Genomic DNA, 22862 nt, shown 5'->3' with positions numbered 1-22862 from the left:
GAGCCATAAAGAAGTGGAGGCAGGTGGCAGTGCCAAAATGAATGGATCAGTCAGGCCCCTGGGCCAGGTGCCTCCAATCACCCCCTTCTCTCTTGCTGCCCCTTTATTTTACTCTGTGCCACCAGCTTTTGGAGGCTGTTAGTACGCAGGAGTACCAGGTAACAATGAAGCACTGGAACTGCCTTGCTAAGGAAATTTCATGTAATAATTCTAGGCTCTTTTGGCAAGTGGTGTTGTGATTTATGTCTTCAGCCCCTTTCAAAAATTCTGATCTTCTGCCCAAGATCTCAGCACAAGCTTAGTCATCTCACTTTAGAGAGCTTTATTTTGACTCTGCTGTATCTTCACATGCTTCTGATTTATGATCTTTGGTTGACCTCCCTGAGTGACCTCCTGTCTCTGAAGCTGATATTCTGGATCTAATTAACCAGTTAAAAGCTGGCAAGGCTGCGGGACCTAACTTAATCCCCCTTGACTTATTCAAAGTGACTCCTAATTGGTGGGCACCTATATTGGCTGAGCTCTTTACTGTGATCAACAGAACTGGGAATATACCTAAAGCTTGACTATAGTCTGTGATTGTTTTCATTTTTAAGAAAGGGGATAGTAGTTGCCCCTCTAATTTTAGGCCAATAAGCCTTATTTCAGTTTGCGGCAAGCTATATGCGATCTACTTACTGAATAAACTTACCCACTGGATTAACACCAATAGAATTTTAGGCCCAGAGCAAACTGGATTTAGACCAGGCAGTTCAGCTATTGACCACTGTGTGACGCTATCCCACATTATTTCTTGGCAGACAGCTCCACTGCAATCAAAGATATTTACCGCATTCCTTGATCTTAAAGAAATGTTTGACACGCTGCACAGAGGCCTGGTTTGGTGTAAGCTTAAGAATCTGTAACTGCAGATTACAACCCTAAAATGAATGGAGGTTATTGCCACCCATCTGTCCAATAAAAAAGTAGGAGAAACAGGGTCATTTCTGATGCAATGGCAATCCTAAAAGCATGTCCAAGATTAGTGAAATAGACCTCTTCAACAATGGTCAGATTATAAACAGGAAGACATTTTCATGTTCCTTCAAGGCTTCTAATTATGCAGCCATTCTCAGAAAACAATCTCATTTTTCAAAGTGAGCTCTTCTATCATATGACAAAACATTATAGGATTTGAGTATGTTGGAGCTTTTTAAGTTCAGAGAAAAGAAGATTAAGGTGGGATATGCTGACAGTTTTCATTTATATCTGAGAGCTGTCAGAAAGAATGGGATCAATTATTTACCCTGTCTACTTAACAAGATCCAACAAGTTTTGACCAGAAGAAGGGAGATTAAGTTGAGTTCTAGCAATAAGATAATTAGAAGAGCAGTTTAGCAGTAGAATAACTGGTACTGGGGAGCTGTAGAAATAACATTTAGAAAGTATCTGTCAAGGATGCCTGACATGTAGACATCCTGCAGTCTTGATGGTTTTTGTGCAAGTACAGAACATTCAGAATATTATTCTACATTTTACATAAGTGTATTCCTCCATCATTTTAAATAGCACTGCCAGCCCTTTTACTGGACCTGCTCCTGGGCTCAGTGGCCAACAGACATGCAGAAATGCAGTAGGTGGAGTTTAAATGCGCAAGAACATAGCTAGTAGAGAAAGCTTGCAGCCCCAACAATCACTGTAAAAAGAATTTGTGCTATTTGTTAATTAAAAACTAATTTCTTTACCCATGATGTTACAGTGATCACTAAAAGCAAACATAATAAAAACAAATCAGATTTACCTCTTTGTTCTGTCAAATGTGCACAAAGGCACTTTCTTTTCCAAGCAGTACCCTTTGTATATTTACCAGGAGAAGAATAACTATCCCTCTTCATTCCAACACAGTGTATTTTTCTAGTGGCTCTTTATGATGTTCCTTCTGGATCTGTGCAGACCATTCTGAGGTCCTTGTAGGAAGCATGGTATAAGAGTAGTATAAAAATGTGAAACAAGATAACTGCAGAAAAGCACACTGGTTAACTGTTTTTGTTATGATGTGGCCTGTTGTATTATTGTTTCTGTTTTTGTTGTACTGTTTTGTACTGTACTATGTTATTTATTGTATCTTTTGTGATTTTTGTACAGGTGGGACCTGGATGTATGATCTGTATTGGGGGTGTGTGTTTGTGTGTGTAAGAGTGGATGTTATTTAGCTCTGTGTCATGAAGAGCTGCGTCTGCTGATTTCTGTTTATCAGATCTCTCTTAAACCTCTCTTAAATGCACAGGAGCAGATAAAGCTATTTTTTGGAGGCAATCTGACTGCCAAAGGCCCAAAATCTGACTCTGGGTTTCTGAATACGCTATCCTGTTTCCAGCAGAAAAGATTAACACAGCAAAAGTGTGGCACACACACACACAGAGCGCATTTGAGAACAACAGGAATGTGTTCACCTTGTGTGGCTCACATTTTCCTGTATAAATCTCAAGATTCCATGTTTTGTATAGCAATAAGCTGACAGTAATAAGCAGTGAGGCAATAGCAGGCTTAAATGAACCAGTGGGGAGTTTGGGTGGCAAGTGAATGGCATATCCCGCAATGGGTTTACAGCGGAGAGTCATGCCTAGTATGTGTGAATGTTAAGCTGTGGATTAAGTGGACTTTTTTTCTGTTTATTAACCTCCGCTTTGTTTTGCCACAGGACAGACTTGTCAGGAAGATTTAAATGAATGTGAAGAGCATCTTTGTTTTCCTGGGGTCTCTTGCACAAACACATTGGGATCCTATGTCTGTGGCAGCTGCCCTAGTGGGACTGAGGGCGATGGAAGAATGTGCAGAAGTGAGTATTCCTTTCAGTAGCTGCTGCTCAATTCTGCTTCGATCGGCATGCAAACAGGTGTTTTGCGCTTGTACTTGAAGGTGTAAATTCAGTTCATTTGTACAAATCAGAGTCTGCTGATGGGCATGATAGGAGATGTATAAAAAAATATGAGTAGCTATGGCTGCAGTCACATACACATGTACCTCAGAATAAGGGCCCAATCCTGACCAGTGCGCACCGGCTCATTGCTGAGGCACACTGTCACAAATATGCCATAAGGCATGTTTGCAAGCTCTTATCATGGGCCCAGTGGCAGAGGCACCCTAGCTCTGGTGCTGGGCCCATGTTCCTCCACCCAATGGTTGCCTGGACTGCATGGTGGCGAGAGGTGAGTGAAGGTGTCTGGGGTAGCAGGAGGTGGCATTCCAGAGCGGAGGAGGAGGGGAGGAAAACAGGCAGGGAGGAGGTGTGGTGGAGGGAGGGAGGGAGCGAAGTGGGTGGAGGGCAGGACTGGTGTAGCTCCACCAGATCCTGATCCCCATGTGGGGCTGTTCAGTCCAATATGGGACTCTCTGATTCTGCGCTAGCTCAAGAACCGCCACAGAATTGAGTAGCCCCATTGCGGGGCTGCTTCCCTTATCTGAGAGAAGGGGACAAAAGGAGCTGCCGCAGAGTGCGTGGCATCCACGCAGTCTGGCAATGTGGCACAGATGCCACATTGTATGCTGTGGTTGCCATTTTGGCGCTGTGGCAGCCCACATTCCAGGCAGCTCAGGATTGGGCTGCCTATTCCATTAAACTGAATGGGGTAACCTCTGAGTAGTATGCATAGGATTGTACAGTTGGAGCCTCTCTATCTGCAGATTCTCTACCCGTAGGTCTGGCTCAGTGCAGGTCCTCCAGACCTGCATTGAGCCAGACTTGGCCCCAGGGCCTAGGAGAGGGGGGTAAAGGGGGGAAGTTGTACCCGGGCCCAGGGGGCCCAGGAGCCAAAGGAGGGGGCCCAGAAGGTTCCTGGGATTTTGCATTTTCTGACTTTACCCAGACTCACTGCACGCAGGATGTTGGGGGCATTACTGTGGGCACATGGCAACAACTACTACCACAGGCCATTCACACCACGCCCAGGAATGCACACATTCCTTAATAGTGTCACATCTGAGAGGAAAACGACCTGCGACAGTAACTCTTTGGTGTGTGGATCTACTTACCATGAAGGAGTGTAATGGAGCTCAGAGGTACAGCTGCGGGACTACAGCTGCTGCAGAAGTCCATTTTGGTGTACACAGGACACTTTCCATTCTACTGTGAGCCTAAATACAATGCTACTCATCTCCTGCAATGATTTTCTATATTTGAAAGATTTTAGAGAGACTTAGGAGTGTGTTTGGTTTTCTGTATTACTGTATCTAGCTGCCAGGCTGGGCAGGCAGGTAGACCTGAGCTCTGCATTGAGAAGACTGATAGACCTGGGCTCCAAAGACTATTCTGGCTGTTGCCACTTTCTCCCTGCCTGTTTTGCCTCCATTCTTTGCACTTCCATTGCCACCCCCCACACTGTTTCACCCCCTCCCTCTTTAGAAACTTTTAACCCCCTGTTAGAATTCCTCTCAGAGGCCCTGCTTAGCTCAACCTGAGCCCTCCAAAGCCAGTTTCCTGAGAGCTTAACAGCCATTCTGAAACCCACAGAGGATTCAGGCAGATTTGCCCAGCCTCTGTGGGCTTATTTGCTTCTCTGCAGTTTTCTGTATCCATGGGTGTCCAAGAACGGATCCCCCATGGCTACCAAGGCCCCCCTGTATTATATATGTATTTTATAAGGCTTCTAAAGAAGAGAATCAGGTTTTGGGATCATCTACTGTATGGCAAAGGTATTTATACCATGTATAAAAATACAAATTCCTTAATTATGTACTAAGCTCAGCTAAACGCTGCAATCTGATTGACTTATGCATTTTTTTAAAATTCCAAAAATGGCCATTAAACTATTTTAAACACTTACCAGAGGCACCTTCTTCTTTAAACAGGCTGCTTTTGGCAGCAAGGAAAGGAACAGCAGCAGCATCTTCCTGCTGTCCTCACTGGTGTTCTCTTTAACCATTCTGGCTGCTTAAGGAGAACATCACTTCCTTCACTTTAGGGCCCAATCCTGTGCTCAGTGGCACGGCTCTGTGCCACTGAGCACTGTCGCAAACGTGCCATAAGGCACATTTGCCAGCCTCACCACCGGGCTCCCGCCGGTGCTAGCTAGCCCAGCACCGGCCGGTGCTGGGCTAGCGCAGGTTGGTCGCCCAGCTTCCGTGGCTCAGCGGTCTCCCGGACCACCAAGCAGCAGCACAGCAAGCGGGGGCAGGGACGGGGGCAGGGAGGAGGGGTTCTGGGGAGGGGAGGCCGGCGGGGGGGCAGAGAGAGGGCGGGGAGGAGGCATGCCAGGGGGAGGGATGGAAAGCAGGCTCTGCTCCGCAGGATCCAGGACACTTGTGAAGGGCTGTGCGCCATACATGAGTGCCTTTACTTTACGGTAAAGTGTGTAACCCCATTGCGGGGCTGCTTACCTTACCCAGGAGAAGGGGACAAAAGTCCCCGTCTCCCATGGTAGCTCGGGAGGCGCAGGATCCACTGGCAGCCCTTCTTGATGCCTCCAAGCCTGGGCGCCCCGGGCAGCTCAGGATTGGGCTGCCCATTGACTAGATTTTTGCCCCAGTAAGTGTATAAAATGATGTAATGGGCATGTGGGAGAGCCGCAGGAGGATGAGGGGAGACGTCTGCAGTATCCATGGTCCCCTGGTATCCGCGGGAGGAATCTGGACTGGGGGATACTGGGACATGCCTTTATTCTTTTTTGCTCAATTTTTCTTCTTCTGTAAAATTTGGGCAAAGAAAAGTGAGCTAAAGCAGGGGAATGAAGACTCCATGCTTTGACCACTGAAAACTGCAGTAAGCTTCCATATGCTTCAACTGTCTCGGGTCACCAAAAACAATCCTTATTTTCTGGTTCCAGTCCCTGGTAAATCACTGGCCTCATTTTGTCTTTATGTTTGCTGAGGCACAGAAGTGAGAGGCCTGAGCTGGTTGCATTGAAGGACCTCAAAAAAGCCATGATTACAGAGGAGGAAGACCTTCCTGGCAGCAAAAACATGTGTGTGTGTGTGTGTGTGTGTGTGTGTGTGTGTGTGTGTGTGTGTGTGCAAGAACAATACTGTCTCTGGGAATAGATGCTCTGAGCGCCCTGAGCTGGTGTTACAGTGGATGTTTAATGTGTTTAATGAATCATTCACTTCATTATGCATCAAATAATTTATGAACACTCCTGAGAATCCCAGCCACCTGCCTTCCTGATTTTTCTGTTCCTGTATATGTGTCTATTAACCTTCAATGAAGAGAAGAAGAAAAAAGAAATGACAGATGGAAGGGTCAAGGGTCTCGTTCTTCCTTTTGTTAATTGTGGAAGAATGCTGCAGTGTGCATATGTGTGGATGACTGCAAGAAGAGTTTGCAATTCAGGAATCCTAGAACCAACATACTGTCTGTTGCAAAGTTGATTAAACATTGTTGTGGTTAAATTTACAATTTCCCTCCCTGATCATAACTGTTTTCTAGTTTTTGGCTTGATTTTCAGCCCATTTTGTGGCTTCCTTGATTTGTGTGTAGCCAATATATGGATGCTTACTTGCACAGGCACAGGTTTTAAGAAGCTTTCTCTGACATCCGTACACAACTTGACTGGGAAGACTCACTAGAGTAAGGAAAACAATTCTTCATTGCCAAGTGTCTCCTTCTCGGAGAATATTTTCTACAGGGTTTGGTCCAAGTCTTGTCTGGGATCGCATTCCTGGTCCACCTGAAGTTGCTATTTCCTAAGTATTTGAGATAAAGAATTATTCTTGATTTCTTGAAACACATGACATGGGAGATTCATTATTGGACCTTCCTTTGGGCTCTGTTCCATATGTTTTTAAAGCATATGCATGTACCGGGGGGGGGGGGAGAGTAATAAACATGTGCCAGGATCCTTGTGGTGGCACAGCTGTATAATTTGGTGGGAAAAGGAAAATAGAGGTGAGATTGACAGATGCAAAAGAACGTAGTGGTTTTTTGGTCACGAAGCCAAAACAGTGGGTTCAGACTGGCACCGAACGAAAGTAAGTAACTCACACTGTAATCTAGACCAGCGATGGCAGAACCTTTGGGCTTGGCATGTCAAAAATTTGGAAAATACCTAACTTGACTCTATGGGCATGTCACCCCCCCCCCACCCCGAGAAACAGAGAAACAATTATTTCTGTATACATTAAAAAAAAAAATACAGTCAATCAGGTGTGTTGCTATGTATTATTTAAACATCAAATAATTACAAAAAAGAAATAGAAGTAAAATAAACTCAGTTGTCGCCTGTTGGTGAATGCTGGCATGTCACCAAAACATCATGGTTTGTCACCTTTGACATGTGGGTCATAAGTCTGCCATCACTACAGTAATTGTAATAGGAAGAACTTGATGCAGTGCCAGTGGGTTTTCAAGATGCACAGAAGCAAGGTGGGGGTGAAGGTGAAAAAGGAAGATCATGAGAGTGTAATGCCCTTTCCCCCCCATAGAATCCTTTGGAATTTTTGGTGGGGTGACTCAATCAGGGGATCCTATACTGCAAGTTAAAGACCCCGTCTGGGTTCTGCCCACCCAACCCTGATCTGTTTTTCCCACCCAGTTGAGGCTGCAGTGGCTAGTTGAGGTCCTTTGGCTTACGCCTGAATTTTGCTTTAATCGTGGGGTTGGTAAGAACCATTGGAGGTGTGAAATCTTTTCCTTTGTTTTTACAAAAGTGTTTCCTAAACTCAGGAGTCTTTAGGAGATGGGTTTTGTCACAGGTACCAAATATAATTTTCCAGTAGGATTTGGGGCTGGAAGGCTTCATCTGAGTTTTGGAGGTATGGAAACTCCATTTGAATTAAAAGAGTAAACATGTCTCCATTGACATTAACAGCATTGAAATCCAGGTATTAATTAAAGGTGATTACATATTCTCATTAAAAGTGTGACCTTTCTGGCCTGTGCATATGTAGCTTTTCGCCATCAGTCCTGTAAATAGACATGTTACTGGTCTGGTCTAGACTCCCTAGGCAGGCACTTAGCACCAAGTACATGTTGTATAAATGAGTGTCTCCTTCACACCTTGAAATAAAAGGAAATTAAAATTGGAGATTTTTATTTCAGAGATTAAAAATTGACCATGTAACAGCTCCCATTCTGCTTGGAACAGCAATGCCGGGTGAGTGGTGTTTAACCCTTTCCCTTACACCATTTTCCAAATCTCATTCCCTTCTCCCTAAAGCTGTTATGATGTATTCACCATGTATTCACTTGTATTCACCTCACCCCGCCTCCCCAGCAGGGTGCTGATAGCAGCTTGTTGGAATTATTCAAATAGGGAAATGGCCCTGAGGAAAAGTCAAACGCTTCCTTCCCCAGCATTTCCACACCAATTAAAAACTAGAGCCTGTGTGGCTGCCTTAAGGGAAATATATTTCTGTCAACACATCCCATCACAGATGTTGTGCATCACATCTGTTTTGGTTCTGAAGGATACAGCTGCCCAGCCACCACCCAGCTTCTATTGAATTTGCCTATCCTACCAACTCCTGTGTATGCTATGGTGTATAGGCTGACCTGATGTAAAAAGATATGGCTTCTGTATATTTCAAAGTTGAGGAGAAGATCATCATTTGCACAGATCATGAAAACAGTCATCATCTGCACTGATTTCATTTCTGCATGACAAAAATTCTTCTTGTACACAACTATTAAGTGTACTAGGTTGAGGATCCTGGTCCTTCCTTGCATTTGACTACCTTAAAGGCATTAAGGCAAAGCTGGAAGGCAAAGAAGGAGTCATGGATACTAGCCATGATGACTACACAGTGCATGGTTCTGTATGCCTCTGAATACCAGCTGTCAGGCAGAAATGGCAGGAGAGGTGTGTGTCTCCTGCTTATAACTCCTCTAGACTTCCCAGAGGAAAGAAAGGTTGCTGAACTTGATGAGCCTTAGGACTCATATTGCAGTGCTTTTCTTATGTAAAGACACAGCAACCAGAGAGGAAGACAAAAAAGTGTTCCAGATTCCCAGTCCTGGCTGACATCTGACAAGTCAGTTCTTATTCAGATATTTTGGCCTAGTCTTGCACTGTAACAGGTTAGAGGGTTTGTTTTTGCTTTTTTGGTCACTGTTAGTGCAGAGTTAAAGTACATTGTTGAACTAGTCCCAGAGTGGACAGAACAGTGCAGTATGAGAGCCCAGCAGTTTGGGGCTCTCTACAGGTTGCACTTCTAAAAGTTTACAGATCCACTAACAGCCTGACATCAAGCTCTGGCACAACAGATCTTGTTCTGTCATGCGGCTGGGTTTTGCAGTGGGATGATGAAGCATCTGATTTGGGTTATGCATTCTATCTGGGTTCCTCCTATCTGGCCTGTCTGGGTTCCTCCTTTCGGTGGACATTTATTTGGCACAATGGTTGGCAACCTTCAGTCTCGAAAGACTATGGTATAAGCCTATAGCGCCCAGTATTCCCAGGCGGTCTCCCATCCAAGTACTAACCAGGCCTGACCCTGCTTAGCTTCCAAGATCAGATGAGATCGGGCATGTGCAGGGTAACAGTTGCTATCTATTCTCAGAGAATCCGTTTTTCCCCCTCACACAGACTCTCAGTTCTCATTCCTAGGCTTACCATGCCACTTAGAGCAAAGCTCTGTAAACTGTTGTACCGATGTCCAAGTTGCCTGCAGAGATCACCTCCCTCAGGCCTATCCTACCTCCTGGTGGCCACTTAGCAATCTGTGACTACAAAGCCACGAAGCGTAATGGTTTCCACCATTTGATTGAACATATTCACACATTCCTTCTCATTGCCCTGTTGAAGCTTGCCAGTAGCTAATTGCTTTGAAACATGACTCCAAGTGGAATATTCAGCCTCTAACTTATTGGAGGAAATTAATATTTTAAATAGTCTCCTATGGACACTTTGCTTGATTTATTTCCTTGAGTACTTTAAGCAAGAGTGTCCAAAGTATTACTCCTGAGCCAGCTACTGCCTGGCGACATTGTAGTGTAGCTTGGCAGCAGTCCACCAACATAAATGTGGACTTGAGATGGAGTCATGCCAAGGTGCCTTCTTTTTTCTCTAATGGGCAATAGTACTGTGTCAGTTCTGTTCTCTCTCCCACAGATACCATATCAAAGGTCGTTGTGATAGCCTAGTCTTTGTCTCCTGCCCTTGGTGACCTGTGGATTGGGCTCACTAAATGATGTCTTGTTTTGATGAAACTCCAGATGCTGACTCATTAGATTGCCTTTGTCCCCTGGTTGGCTTCCATGATAAACAACCTGGAAAGTTATCTGATTTGATGTTAGTCTTCATATCCCTCATCAATCACAGCAAAAACTCTGTGTCTTTTTTCACCTCTGTTCTCCTTTATTATAGCAGAGGACACTGCTGACACAATGAGAGCTTTCATTACTGATCATCATAATACCAAAGGTGAATTGAAAAAGATGGAGAGTAAACGGCCACTGAAAGTCCTAGAAGAAAAGACAGTTCCTACAATTGCACATGTCAGTGCTAGCAATGTGTCTGGTAAGTGTAGTGTGATTAAATGAGTGCTGTGGGTTTTCTTTTCAGAGTTTGTACTTTATGTGCAGAACTGACATCTGTGATGAAAAATTAGTTTCCTTCATAGTTGGTGCATATAAACATATAGGCATAACACTAATCCATGGTGCAATCCAGGGGTCTCCAAACCCCTGGGGGCCAGATGCGATCTGTAGCGAACCTATATTTGACCTGTGGTCAGACTTTGATCCCCTGAGAGCCTCTGGCCCCCTTGATTGAACACGACTAGAGCTGTGCTCCAGTTGTGTCCAGAGGGTGTTCTGAGGGCCAGGGAGGCTGTGCACAGCCTCCCTAGTTCTCAGAACACCTTCTAAAGGCCTAAAAGCATCACCTCCAGGTTTTTGCAAAAAACTGGAAGTAACCTTTTGTGCCCTCTGAAGGCCTTAGAAGCCTTTCTGGGTGTAGAGGAGGCCTCTCTGGCCCTCAGAACACTCTCCAAGTGTTTCCTGTGATGTGGAAATTTGAGCCCATTCATTCATTTATTCATTCATATAAGTTCCATCTCTAATGTATTTATTTAAATTTTATATTTAATTTCTTTTCCCGGTCATACCAGATATTTACACCATACCAGATATTTGATATGGCCCGCTGGCCAAAAAGTTTGAAGACCCCTGGTGTAATCTAATGAGTACAGTAAGCCTAGAATCCCAGGCACACACACTCATTCCTTCTCTTTGTCAGTATGTGAGGGGAGGAGATGGACCCTAGCTCAGTGGTGGAGCACATGAGCTGCATAAGGGTGGTCTCTGGTTTCAGACCTTGTCAACTGGGGAAGACTTGCCTCCATAATAGGTTGAGGGAATTCTACCTGCTCAGCCCTACTCCCTTGTCTCAAAGCTCCTCAGTGGAAGATGTTAGCTGTGAGGTGATTTCAAAGGGCATCACCAGGGAAGACGAAGGAGAAGGCATTGTGAATGTGTTTATTTTTTTTAGTGTACTTTGAACTGTATTTTTAACATTTATTGTAATTAACCATGTTGAATTTTTTAGAAAGTCAGTGAAAAATACATCCATACTGTACATGCCTACAGCTATCTATCTCTAGGTAGAGTGCGGAAGGACCCCTGCCTGAAACGCTGGGGGGTCATTGCTGGTAAATAGAGACAGAATTCACCTAGATGGACAAATAAGGCAGATCTTGATGTTCATCTAATTAGAAAGGATGCAAGGGAGATGCCAGATGAAAGGGAGGGCATGCCAGATGCAAGGGAGGGCACCAGGATGAGGTCTCTTGTTATCTGGTGTGCTCCCTGGGGCATTTGGTGGGCAACTGTGAGATACAGGAAGCTGGACTAGATGGGCCTATGGCCTGATCCAGTGGGGCTGTTCTTATGTTCTTATGAAACTTCAGTGTCTGTTTTGTGGTAAATAGCTTATTAGATCCAGCAGCATTTGCTTTGCATAAACCACAATCTACCCACAGAGCATGCTTGGATGCCACAGTTTGATTGCAGATCCCAATTGTAGTTTGTGGACAATTGGGCTCAGATGATATGTTGAACTATGCTTGCCACAAACCAGGAACAGATGCTTTTTCTCTTTGCATACAAGGGCACAAAGGGGACAAAATGTGTAGAGGGAGTGCATGAACCCAAGGCTCATGGTAGCATGTGTTAATAATCCAAGCATTTATTTTTGTTTTTACTGTGTGCCACAGGCCAGCAGCATGTAAGGATGTCATCTGTTTAGTAATATAAGCCAGGAAGTGCAGAACATTTTTCCCAGTGCACCTATATGAGGACAACTTGAGAGTAGTGAAAGGGGGTTATCCAAAGTTACTTATAGCATTGCCAAAAATCCTTCCATTGTTTTAAGAAGGATCTGACATGCAGAACATAAGCAGGTAAAGCTCTTTCGGGCATGATGTGGCAGGAAAATGTTCATCAGCTAAATGTATATGTGTCAGGTGACTATTATAGGGAGAAGAGGAAGGCGACTGCAAATGTGCCACCGTTACCGCTATGATAATCTCTCATCAGTGTGGAATAAAAGAATGTGACGTTGTGTCAGTGCTTTTTCCCATTCTGGCTCCATATTTGTCAATGCTCACGCTCATACACCCTATGCAAACTTAACAAGCAGTCCAATCCTAATGGAATTCCCCCATGCTGATGCAGCAGCACCGGAATGGCTTGCGCTGCATTCTGTGGGGGAATTTTGCAGGCTGGAGGTCTCCTTGAGGTAAGGAGGCATTTGTCCCTTCAATGTAAGGGGAGCATTTGACTGGAAAAGTGCCAGCCACAGCAATGGCTCTGCTCCGACCTGCGCCTGCTAAATTGCTGGTGCAAGTTCAAGTGGATCCAGTTTAGCAGATCTTGCTTGGGAAGAGGGATAGGATGCAATATCTCAGGGGAAAACTTCAACTTAGGGCCCAATGCTTTCCAACTTTCCAGTACCAATGCAGCCCTCTGTAAGGGAACAAATCCCACACTGTGGGATGCAGTACATGACCTGTTGGCATGACTGCAATAGTGCTGGAAAGTTGGAGTGTAGCTACATTTAACGTGTGGCCCTTAGAGTGTAGCTACATGTAACAAAGCCTCGGTGGCTTCTCCGTTACAAAGTGGCTGTGGGCAATGGAGGGAAATGGAAAGATCTCCTTTCCACTCTGTTTTCACCCAAAACTCTCTTTTCACCAAGCTGTTTTACTTTTGCAATTTGAGAGGCTTGGGAAATGTAAGGGAAAATATTTTCCCTTCCCATAAGCCTCCTAATCCCCAATGGGTCTCCTTGGACCTGTGCTAGTGCTTTAGCTGAGGTCTGAGGAGAGAAAGGGGGCATGTTGAGGGGCAAGGAAGGAAGGGGAAAGCATCTGGTACAAGTTGCCCATGGTGGGTGCCACCCTGTATGATTCCAGATTTGTTCTTGCACACAAATCTTTGTTCTTGTGAGTCTGAAACATTGGCTGAGGTAAAAGAATCTAGAGCAGCAATTTTCAACCACTGTGTGCTGCAAATGGTACGCAGTTATGCCGTTGGAGTTTGGAGGACGGTCCTTTATTAGCAGGGCCATGGGAGGATGCGAGTCCCCGGCTGGCAGTGCAACATGCCTTGCCAGTTGTCAAAAAACTCATGGTGTGCCTTGACCATTTTAGTGCCTTGTCAGTGTGCCATGAGATGAAAAAAATTGAAAATCACTTATTCTAGAGGGACATTTCAGGTAAAATGTACTGGAGGGCTGAGAGTTATCTTTTCTACTGAGCTGCTTTTCTCTCTCAAAACATCCCTTCCTGAGAATGCTTTACAAAGGAGAAGGGGCTGTTGGGGCTTCACTTCCCACAGCTCCAGTGAAATGTGTGCCTTGCCCTGGATTAATGCAGCTCCCCAGCTTACATCATTTTTCCCTACACTGAAAAACTGCAATTTCACTCCTGATAAATGCCAAGCACCTCTGATGAATAAACTTTAAAACATGTAATTAGAAGACTAATAAATCTTGCTTCAATGAGAAACAGCTGGTTTGATATGTTTTACCTTCAAGGCATTCTTATGCCTGGCACATGGTTTTGGGACATTCAACATTAATTATATTTTGAAAGAGGAAAAATAATGGAAAACCTTGGCGAAAGCTGTTATATGCTTGCTGCTTAACTTTTTAATTAACTTTGCAGTTAATAGTTTAATATTAAGAACCTTCTCTTCGATACTCTTTTAGGTCATGTAGCACTTCTGCCATCGATTACTAACTGTGCCAATAGACCTTGTTTTCCTGGAGTTGTATGTGTTGACCGTAAACCTCCAAATATTGGATACCTCTGTGGCCGATGTCCAACAGGTTTTTCTGGAAACGGACGGATGTGTACACGAGCATCTAGACCAGGTACTTTTTGTCATGTGGAGTTTAAAGATTCAGAACTGGTGTAAATAAATGGCCTATGAAAAGGTGGACATTTTTATGCATTAGTATTGTATTACAGTGTATATTACAAGGAGTGTTGCATTACAAGGGGGTCTTGCATTATCCATGGGGGTTCCATTCCAGAATCCCATAAGGAAACCCACAGATGATGAAATCTGCAAGTTTTGGGAGCGTGTAATCCTCTGGATGAGATGGGAGCTGTGCTTCTATTGTGCTTCTATTCTACCCCTGTTAATTGGGTAAGAGGCACTTTTTCAAGTGGGTGCTCCTTTTTTTAGCAGGGGGAAAGTAACTGGCCCACCTCACCCCAGCACTGTCTGTTCTAGTGGCTGTCTGCTGGTATTCATTTGCATCTTTTTAGATTGTGAGCCCTTTTGGGACAGGGAGCCATTTAGTTATTTGATGTTTCTCTGTAAACTGCTTTGCGAACTTTTAGTTGAAAAGCGGTATATAAATACAGTTAATAATAAAAATATTGCCTTTGAAGGATGTTCTGTCGGCTGAGGAATAAATTGAAGAACAAATGTTCTTAAGTTTAGGTGTTCTTTTCTTTTTCATTCTCCAACATCTTGAAGGACAAACAGGAGGCCTTAGAAGGTCACTTCCATTTTTTCAGAAAAGCTGAAAGTGACATTTTAAGGCCTTAAATGGCCTTAAGAGGGCTGCAGAAGCCCTCTGATGTCACAGGTCAATGTAGGTTGAATCCTGCAGGTTCGGGTACCCATTGATAATGAAATCCATGGGTCCCATATCTATGGATATAGCAGGCCCACTGTATGGTTCTAGATATATCTACACTAGAGATATAAAATATTAAATTTATCATGTATATTAAATATAAGATTCTCTGAATCGAACACACATATACAGTAAAACTAGAAAATGTCTTGCTGTGTGAAGGACTCATCTATCTGTTCACCTGGGTGGAAGCAGCCCATCATTTCATGCAGTTCTTTTTGTTAAATGTTACAGAGCATTCAATAATGGTAGCGGAGGAAAAGGCTTAAACTGCTCTTCCCATAGTATCACCAATACAGTACAGTACAGATTGGACTTCCCAGTGGGCATTCTAAAGTGAAGAAAAATTGGAGCTCTGCTAACGTGTCATAGCCCTTTTGGCTTTCAGAGTTAGTATGGCCTCCAAACATTGTATAGTGCCGTTTTTTGACCGGATATGAGGATTTGTCTACAATGCTATGCTATCAACACAGAAACAAATTTTGAAACTTGTTTTTAATTCATAAGGTATTGTTGAAATATTTCCTTTTGGGAGTCAACAAAAGAAAATTATGTTTGAGCATGATTTATCTTGCAGCCTATTGTTAGTGGTGCCCTTTGAAGTCGTTGAATAATAGTGCATCTGTGAAGGCTCAAAAATTTGGAGCCTCTGGAATTGAAAATACTATAATGGAAGTATCAGAGTTATACATCTGATAACATGTTATAGGGTTTTTATTTCACATTTAGATCTTTGTTAAGGAATACAAATACTCCAGGTTACATAAATGAAGTGGCCAGTTTATGTCATCTCTTAGGAAAACATGGCATTCACTCTTTTCATTCTGCCATCCTCCCATATTATGTGTTTCTTCCATACTCCTCCAAGGTTACCCATCCCTAAGTGAAGAAGTGGACATCTGAGCATAGGCCAAATGATAATTAAAACATTCAGACAACCCTTCAATGATGTGTTGCTGAATGATACGTCACCTCTGGGAGTTCTCAAACATCAACTCTTTTATTAATCTTTGACTTTGATTATGAATAGAAGTTCTCTGCTGTGCTGATGGAGGAAGAAATGACCCTGCTTGGTCTTATAAACATGGAAATATTGATACACATGACCTCAGAAAGGGTTCAAATTATTAGCCATCAATCAACAAGGGTTCTTCACGTTAGGAGAGTGTGTGTGGTTTTTTTGTCTTTTCTTTTTTGTTCTCCAGCTTCTTGAAGGACAAACAGGATATGTTCTCCTTGCTGTGAAAGTATTCCAAAAACAACTTAATCAAAACATCCTACATTAATTTACTTAGGATTCTTGGAATTGCATGATTTTCAAGTTAAACTCTCTTCCTACTATTTTTCATTTAAATAGCCATGTGCACACCTGCTGAGGATATAGACCGATATTAATATTGAATTGTCACATTAATAAAATACCAAGTCTTAGTGTTACTGTAGGATATGATCTTGAGTAAAACCCTAGTGATTCCCATCAACAGCTTTAGGGTTTTTTCATAGACAAAACACTTCAGTTAACATTGTGTCATGATGGACACACAACAATATCAGTTAATCATGGGTTCACACACACACACACAGACAATTCTTTTTTTTTTTTTTTAAAGGCTCTTGGAAGGAAAGTTCCTTATAATGAATATTGTTTTTGTAGGAGCTAAAATTCAGAGCAGTCCTTACACACACATATTTCTCCTAGTTACATTCCTAGTCTCCTGGGCCACTGTTTTTAAGGGGTGTTGAAGGAAACCATCAGATCAAAGAATGCACTGTAGAGTAAAATTCCAAGGCAAAGGGGTATTTCTCAGATGAGCTAACCTTGAGTCAAACTGGTTTTATCTGGTCTAAAATAATAGCATCTTTTTGGGGGTAGAAAGTTATAACTTGAACAACCTTTGGAACCCATTTTGTTTTTTTCACAAGGTAACAATTAGCCAGCACCATCTGGTCAAAGGAAGCACCTCATGCTTCCTGTGTGAGGTTGTTGAGGGAAAAAGGTCATGCTAGTCTTGGGATATGTATGTCTTTGGGAACTGTGTCTTCCAAGGTAGGCTGCAGTTTCACCCTGTTTCTCTTGCTCAGAGGCCAATTGTCTGAAGAAAAATTGAGGTGAAACACTGGCTTCAGAATATTGCCTTGGGGTCCGTGGGATTTACAAGGAAATGCATGTAGTGCGTGGACTGTAAGAAAGCAAGAGGAATCGTCTGTGCCACCCATGAACCACATCCAAAGCAGCTGGTGAATGTATACATGTCAGTGAAAGCAGACAAAGGGCTGAAAATATTAGAACACAACTATGAGTCAGTAATTCACCTATAGGAAAATTTAAAGTTAAATCTGTCTTTGATAAAGCATCCCTGGCAAATACATTATACATCCTTCTTTCAGGTGCCCAAGGAGCAGATTGTTTCTTTAAAACATTTGTAAGATGCATTTCAAAGGCTCAAAGTGGTTATAAAACACTATAAAAAAGCAGCTCAGATAAAAACAAATGTGTGTCTGATGTAAAGGAATATTGTTTTCCTTCTTCTGTGGGAACATTTAAGGGACAGTACAGGTCATCTATGCAAAAAAAAAAAAAAAAGCAACATCACACACTATACTTCTTTCAAAACCATGTTGTATTTTGAAGGTGTGTCCATTTGTCTCCACACAATGGTGACTTTTTCAGCTGTGCACAGAAATGATTTGGATGGAGATTATCAATATCACTGTTCTAGGCTGTGCTAAAGAAATATTTCCATTGTCAAAGAGTTTGAGACCCATGTTCCCTTTTGAGAGACTAGAGAGGTATAGCTCCATGGTGCACATCTGAACTGTAGTCTCCCTGACATGGGCTTCAGTACTGGGATTGGTATGCTGAGATTGGCTGCCAAAGGTAGCCTGATCCATTGTAAAAAAAAAAGGGGGGGTGGTGGATGGGGGACTGGCAGAGTTTTATTTATTAGTTGTTTATATTTAGTATATACATACCGCCTTGCTCTGATTTTACATAGCATTCAAGGCAGTTTGCATAGGCAAGCGAATCTTAAACCAGCATTTTCAATGGGGTTTTTCAATGTGAGTGGCAGTGGCATAGCTGGAGGGGGGTGCAGAGCTCTAAGTTTTGCAGGGAGCCTCACCGTGCTGTGCAAGCGGCCCCTGGCCTTTCACTTTGGATGGATTCTGGGTGGTGGGAGCTCTGTTTTGCTACCACCACCTGGAATGGCTCTGATGGGGAGGGGCCGCTTGCATGCTACGGTGTGGCTCCCTGTAAAACTTAGTGCATTGCACCCCCTTTAGCTAGGCCACTGGTGAGAGAAACTCACTGAACCCTTAGGATGCAATCCTAACAAAATTTCCAGCAGCGAGGAAAGAGCAATGCAGTTCCGAGGTAAAGGAACAAACACTCCCTTACCTTGAGGAGGCCACCCAACTGCAAGATACAGCACACGCCTCATTGGCACAGCTATGTCAGTGCTGGAAAATTGATTAGTATTTGGGCCCTAGTTCACTAGATCAGTGGTTCTTAAACTTTTTAGCACCAGGACCCACTTTTTAGAATGACATTATGTCAGGACCGACTGGAAGTAATGTATTAGCCTGAAAGTGACATCATGGCCAGGAATGATAACATCGGGAAGGAAATTTTTTTTAACACCCACCATATGACAAAAATAAGATCTAAGTAAATTAAAAGTTTATGATATATATGTTTAAAAACATTAAAATAAAGAAGAACCCCCCTTACCCTCCTAAGCAGTAGTTGATCTGTTTAAAAAGAATCCTCCAACATCCCAAAGGCTGCAAGCCTATCCACACTGACCCAGACCTCACCCTGACCCTGCACTGATCCCATTGACTACCATTTGTATTGGCAACCTTCAGTCTCGAAAGACTATGGTATCGCGCTCTGAAAGGTGGTTCTGGCACAGCGTCTAATGTGGCTGAAAAGGCCAATCCGGGAGTGACAATCCCTTCCACACCGGGAGCAAGTGCAGTCTGTCCCTGGTCTGTCTCCCTGGCTATGGGCCTTCCTTCTTTGCCTCTTAGCCTCAGACTGTTGGCAAAGTGTCTCTTCAAACTGGGAAAGGCCATGCTGCACAGCCTGCCTCCAAGCGGGCTGCTCAGAGGCCAGGGTTTCCCACTTGTTGAGGTCCATCCCTAAGGCCTTCAGATCCCTCTTGCAGGTGTCCTTGTATCGCAGCTGTGGTCTACCTGTAGGGCGCTTTCCTTGCACGAGTTCTCCATAGAGGAGATCCTTTGGGATCCGGCCATCATCCATTCTCACGACATGACCAAGCCAACGCAGGCGTCTCTGTTTCAGCAGTGAATACATGCTAGGGATTCCAGCACGTTCCAGGACTGTGTTGTTTGGAACTTTGTCCTGCCAGGTGATGCCGAGGATGCGTCGGAGGCAGCGCATGTGGAAAGCGCTCAGTTTCCTCTCCTGTTGTGAGCGAAGAGTCCATGACTCGCTGCAGTACAGAAGTGTACTCAGGACGCAAGCTCTGTAGACCTGGATCTTGGTATGTTCCGTCAGCTTCTTGTTGGACCAGACTCTCTTTGTGAGTCTGGAAAACGTGGTAGCTGCTTTACCGATGCGCTTGTTTAGCTCGGTATCGAGAGAATGAGTGTCGGAGATCGTTGAGCCAAGGTACACAAAGTCATGGACAACCTCCAGATCATGCTCAGAGATTGTAATGCAGGGAGGTGAGTCCACATCCTGAACCATGACCTGTGTTTTCTTCAGGCTGATTGTCAGTCCAAAATCTTGGCAGGCCTTGCTAAAACGATGCATGAGCTGCTGGAGATCTTTGGCAGAGTGGGTAGTGACAGCTGCATCGTCGGCAAAGAGGAAGTCACGCAGACATTTCAGCTGGACTTTGGATTTTGCTCTCAGTCTGGAGAGGTTGAAGAGCTTTCCGTCTGATCTGGTCCGGAGATAGATGCCTTCTGTTGCAGTTCCAAAGGCCTGCTTCAGCAGGACAGCGAAGAAAATCCCAAACAAGGTTGGTGCAAGAACACAGCCCTGCTTCACTCCGCTTCGGATGTCAAAAGGGTCTGATGTGGAGCCATCGAAGACAACAGTGCCCTTCATGTCCTTGTGGAAAGATCTGATGATGCTGAGGAGCCTGGGTGGACATCCAATCTTGGGGAGAATCTTGAAGAGGCCGTCTCTGCTGACCAGGTCGAAAGCCTTTGTGAGATCTATGAAGGCTATAAAGAGTGGCTGTCGTTGTTCCCTGCATTTCTCCTGCAGTTGTCTAAGGGAGAATACCATATCAGTGGTGGACCTGTTGGCTCGGAATCCACACTGCGATTCTGGATAGACGCTCTCTGCAAGTACCTAGAGCCTCTTTAGTACAACTCGGGCAAACAGCTTTCCTACAACGCTAAGGAGAGAGATGCCGCGGTAGTTGTTGCAGTCACCCCTGTCACCTTTGTTCTTGTACAGCGTGATGATGTTTGCATCCCTCATGTCTTGAGGTACTTCACCTTCTCTCCAGCAGAGACAGAGGATTTCATGCAGCTCAGTGACGATGATCTCTTTGCAGCATTTTAGGACTTCAGCAGGGATGCTGTCTTTTCCAGGTGCCTTGCCAAAGGCAAGGGAGTCCAGGGCCACGTGAAGTTCTTCTAGGGTTGGTTCACTGTCAAGCTCTTCCAGCACAGGCAGGCACTCAATGTTGTTCAGTGATTCTTCGGTGACTACATTTTCTCTGGAATATAGCTCAGAGTAGTGCTGCACCCAGCGTTCCATCTGCTGCGCCCGATCCTGGATGACCTCGCCTGTGGCAGACTTCAGAGGGGCAATTTTCTTCTGTGTTGGACCTAGGGCCTGCTTGATACCATCATACATCCCCTTGATGTTGCCCGTGTCAGCTGCTATCTGTATCTCGGAACAGAGCTGGAGCCAGTAGTCGTTAGCACATCTCCTGGCAGTCTGTTGGACTTTGCTGCGAGCAGTTCGGAGGACCTGCAGGTTGCGCTCACTGGGACAGGCCTTGTATGCTGCTTGAGCTCTCCTCTTTTCCTCAATGACTGGCGTCAACTCCTCAGAGTGGGCTTCAAACCAGTCTGCCGCCTTGTTGGTCTTCTTGCCGAATATGGACAAGGCGGTGTTGTAAACGGTATTCTTGAAATGTTCCCATCTGTTGGATGCGTTTGCGTCGGCCGGGCCTGGAAGAGATTCCTCAAGCGCTTGTGCAAATTCCTCCACTTTTCTCTGATCCCGGGTCTTGCTGGTATCAATGCGAGGTCTTCCTTCCTTTTTCGTGTGATACAGTCGCTTTGTTTGCAGTTTCACTCTGCTGCACACCAGGGAGTGGTCAGTGTCGCAGGCAGCACCATGATAACTGCGTGTGATCTTGATGCTGGGAAGGCTGGAGCGTCTGGTGAGGATCAGGTCGAGCTGGTGCCAGTGCTTTGATCTTGGATGTCTCCAAGAGACTCTATGTTGGGGCTTTGTGTTGAAGAATGTGTTGCTGACACAGAGACCGTGATGACAGCAAAACTCTAGCAGGCGTTGGCCATTTTCGTTCATCCTCCCAGTGCCAAACTGACCTAAGCAAGTGGGCCATGAACTGTTATCAGCACCAACTCTAGCATTGAAATCGCCGAGGATGAACAATGGCTCTTTTACAGGGATTTTCTTGACAGTGGTGGCCAGGTCATCATAGAATTTGTCTTTGGCTTCTGCTGGAGACGACAGAGTCGGTGCATAAGCACTGATGAGAGTGATAGGTCCTGCTGATGACTGGAGCTGCAGGGACAAAATTCTTTCACTTCCCACAGTAGGTGGGATGATGGATTTCAGCAGGGTATTTCTGACCGCAAAGCCAACGCCATGTTCCCTGGTTTCGTTTGGTGGTTTTCCCTGCCAGAAAAATGAGAAATTTCTCTCCTTGACAGATCCGGAATCTGGCAGCCTAGTCTCTTGAAGGGCGACGATGTCCATCTGCAGTCTGCTCAGCTCCATGTCGATGACAGCTGTTTTGCGTGCGTCGTCTATTTCTTGCAGGTCATCAGAGAAGCCAGGTGTCATTGTCCTAACGTTCCAGGTGCCCAGCTTTAGGGCAGTAGTTTTCTGTTTTCTGTTGCATGGTGCAGAGTTGTCGATCCGCTTGTCGGTTTTCACCCTAAACCCCATGCACCCCATGAGGTTAACGGACCGTGGCGAGGCAACACCTTACTGGCTGGGGACTGCCCAGCTTAAGGCGGGCGGTAGCTGCCCAATGAGATGCAATGATCTCTCCCACCGTCGGAAGCAGCCCCTGGCGTCATGCTCTACGCCAATCGAGCAAAGACTTATAACCGGTAAACTGCTGCTTCCCGTGTTGTGCCGACGCCGTATGGCGAAGTTGGAGTGTCCTCTCCAGTGCGCGAAGCCTGGGTAAAGAAGGTATGGAGGATAGGCTGTTACCCATGCAGCAAATCCCCCCTCTCCACATCGCTGGAATGGTCCAATGGAAAGGCGGAAGCCAATACGGTTGGTTCCAGCGGCGTCGCAGGAGTTGCCAGAACGTGACTGTGTTCAGCCATGAACTGCCTAAGGGACTCCGGCTCCTGATTTTGCCTCGAGGTTGACTCCTGAAGCCTTTTCCACAACTGGATGTAGCCACAAGGCAGTGGAGGTTTGAGGTCAGAGTTTCCTTCTCTTAGATGAGCTGCCTTCCTAGGCTGACGAGTCCCATCTACCCGGTGGCTGTTTAGTCGCCTCTTACGACAAGTACAGCCAAACTGAGGGCCTATTCTTAGCCCCCAGCCCCCAGGGTAATTGACTACCATCATTAAAGGTATATACATAGCCTGTTA

The 22862-nt window shown here is 44.8% G+C and overlaps 1 protein-coding gene and 1 pseudogene across 1 annotated transcript in view; one reads left to right on the top strand and one right to left on the bottom strand.

The window, feature by feature from the left end:
* LOC136645284 (von Willebrand factor D and EGF domain-containing protein-like) overlaps positions 1-22862 on the top strand; it is a 207787-nt gene that overhangs the window by 114778 nt on the left and 70147 nt on the right. The window contains exons 19-21 of the mRNA XM_066621524.1: positions 2681-2818; positions 10278-10430; positions 14124-14288. Of these exons, the coding sequence (XP_066477621.1) occupies positions 2681-2818; positions 10278-10430; positions 14124-14288 (456 nt within the window). The remainder of the gene's footprint in view (positions 1-2680; positions 2819-10277; positions 10431-14123; positions 14289-22862) is intronic.
* Positions 9346-9465, bottom strand: LOC136637656 (5S ribosomal RNA; annotated as a pseudogene).

Source organism: Tiliqua scincoides, chromosome 1, assembly GCF_035046505.1.
Source record: "Tiliqua scincoides isolate rTilSci1 chromosome 1, rTilSci1.hap2, whole genome shotgun sequence".
Lineage (NCBI taxonomy): Eukaryota > Metazoa > Chordata > Lepidosauria > Squamata > Scincidae > Tiliqua > Tiliqua scincoides.
This window is presented reverse-complemented; position numbering and strand designations above follow the sequence as displayed.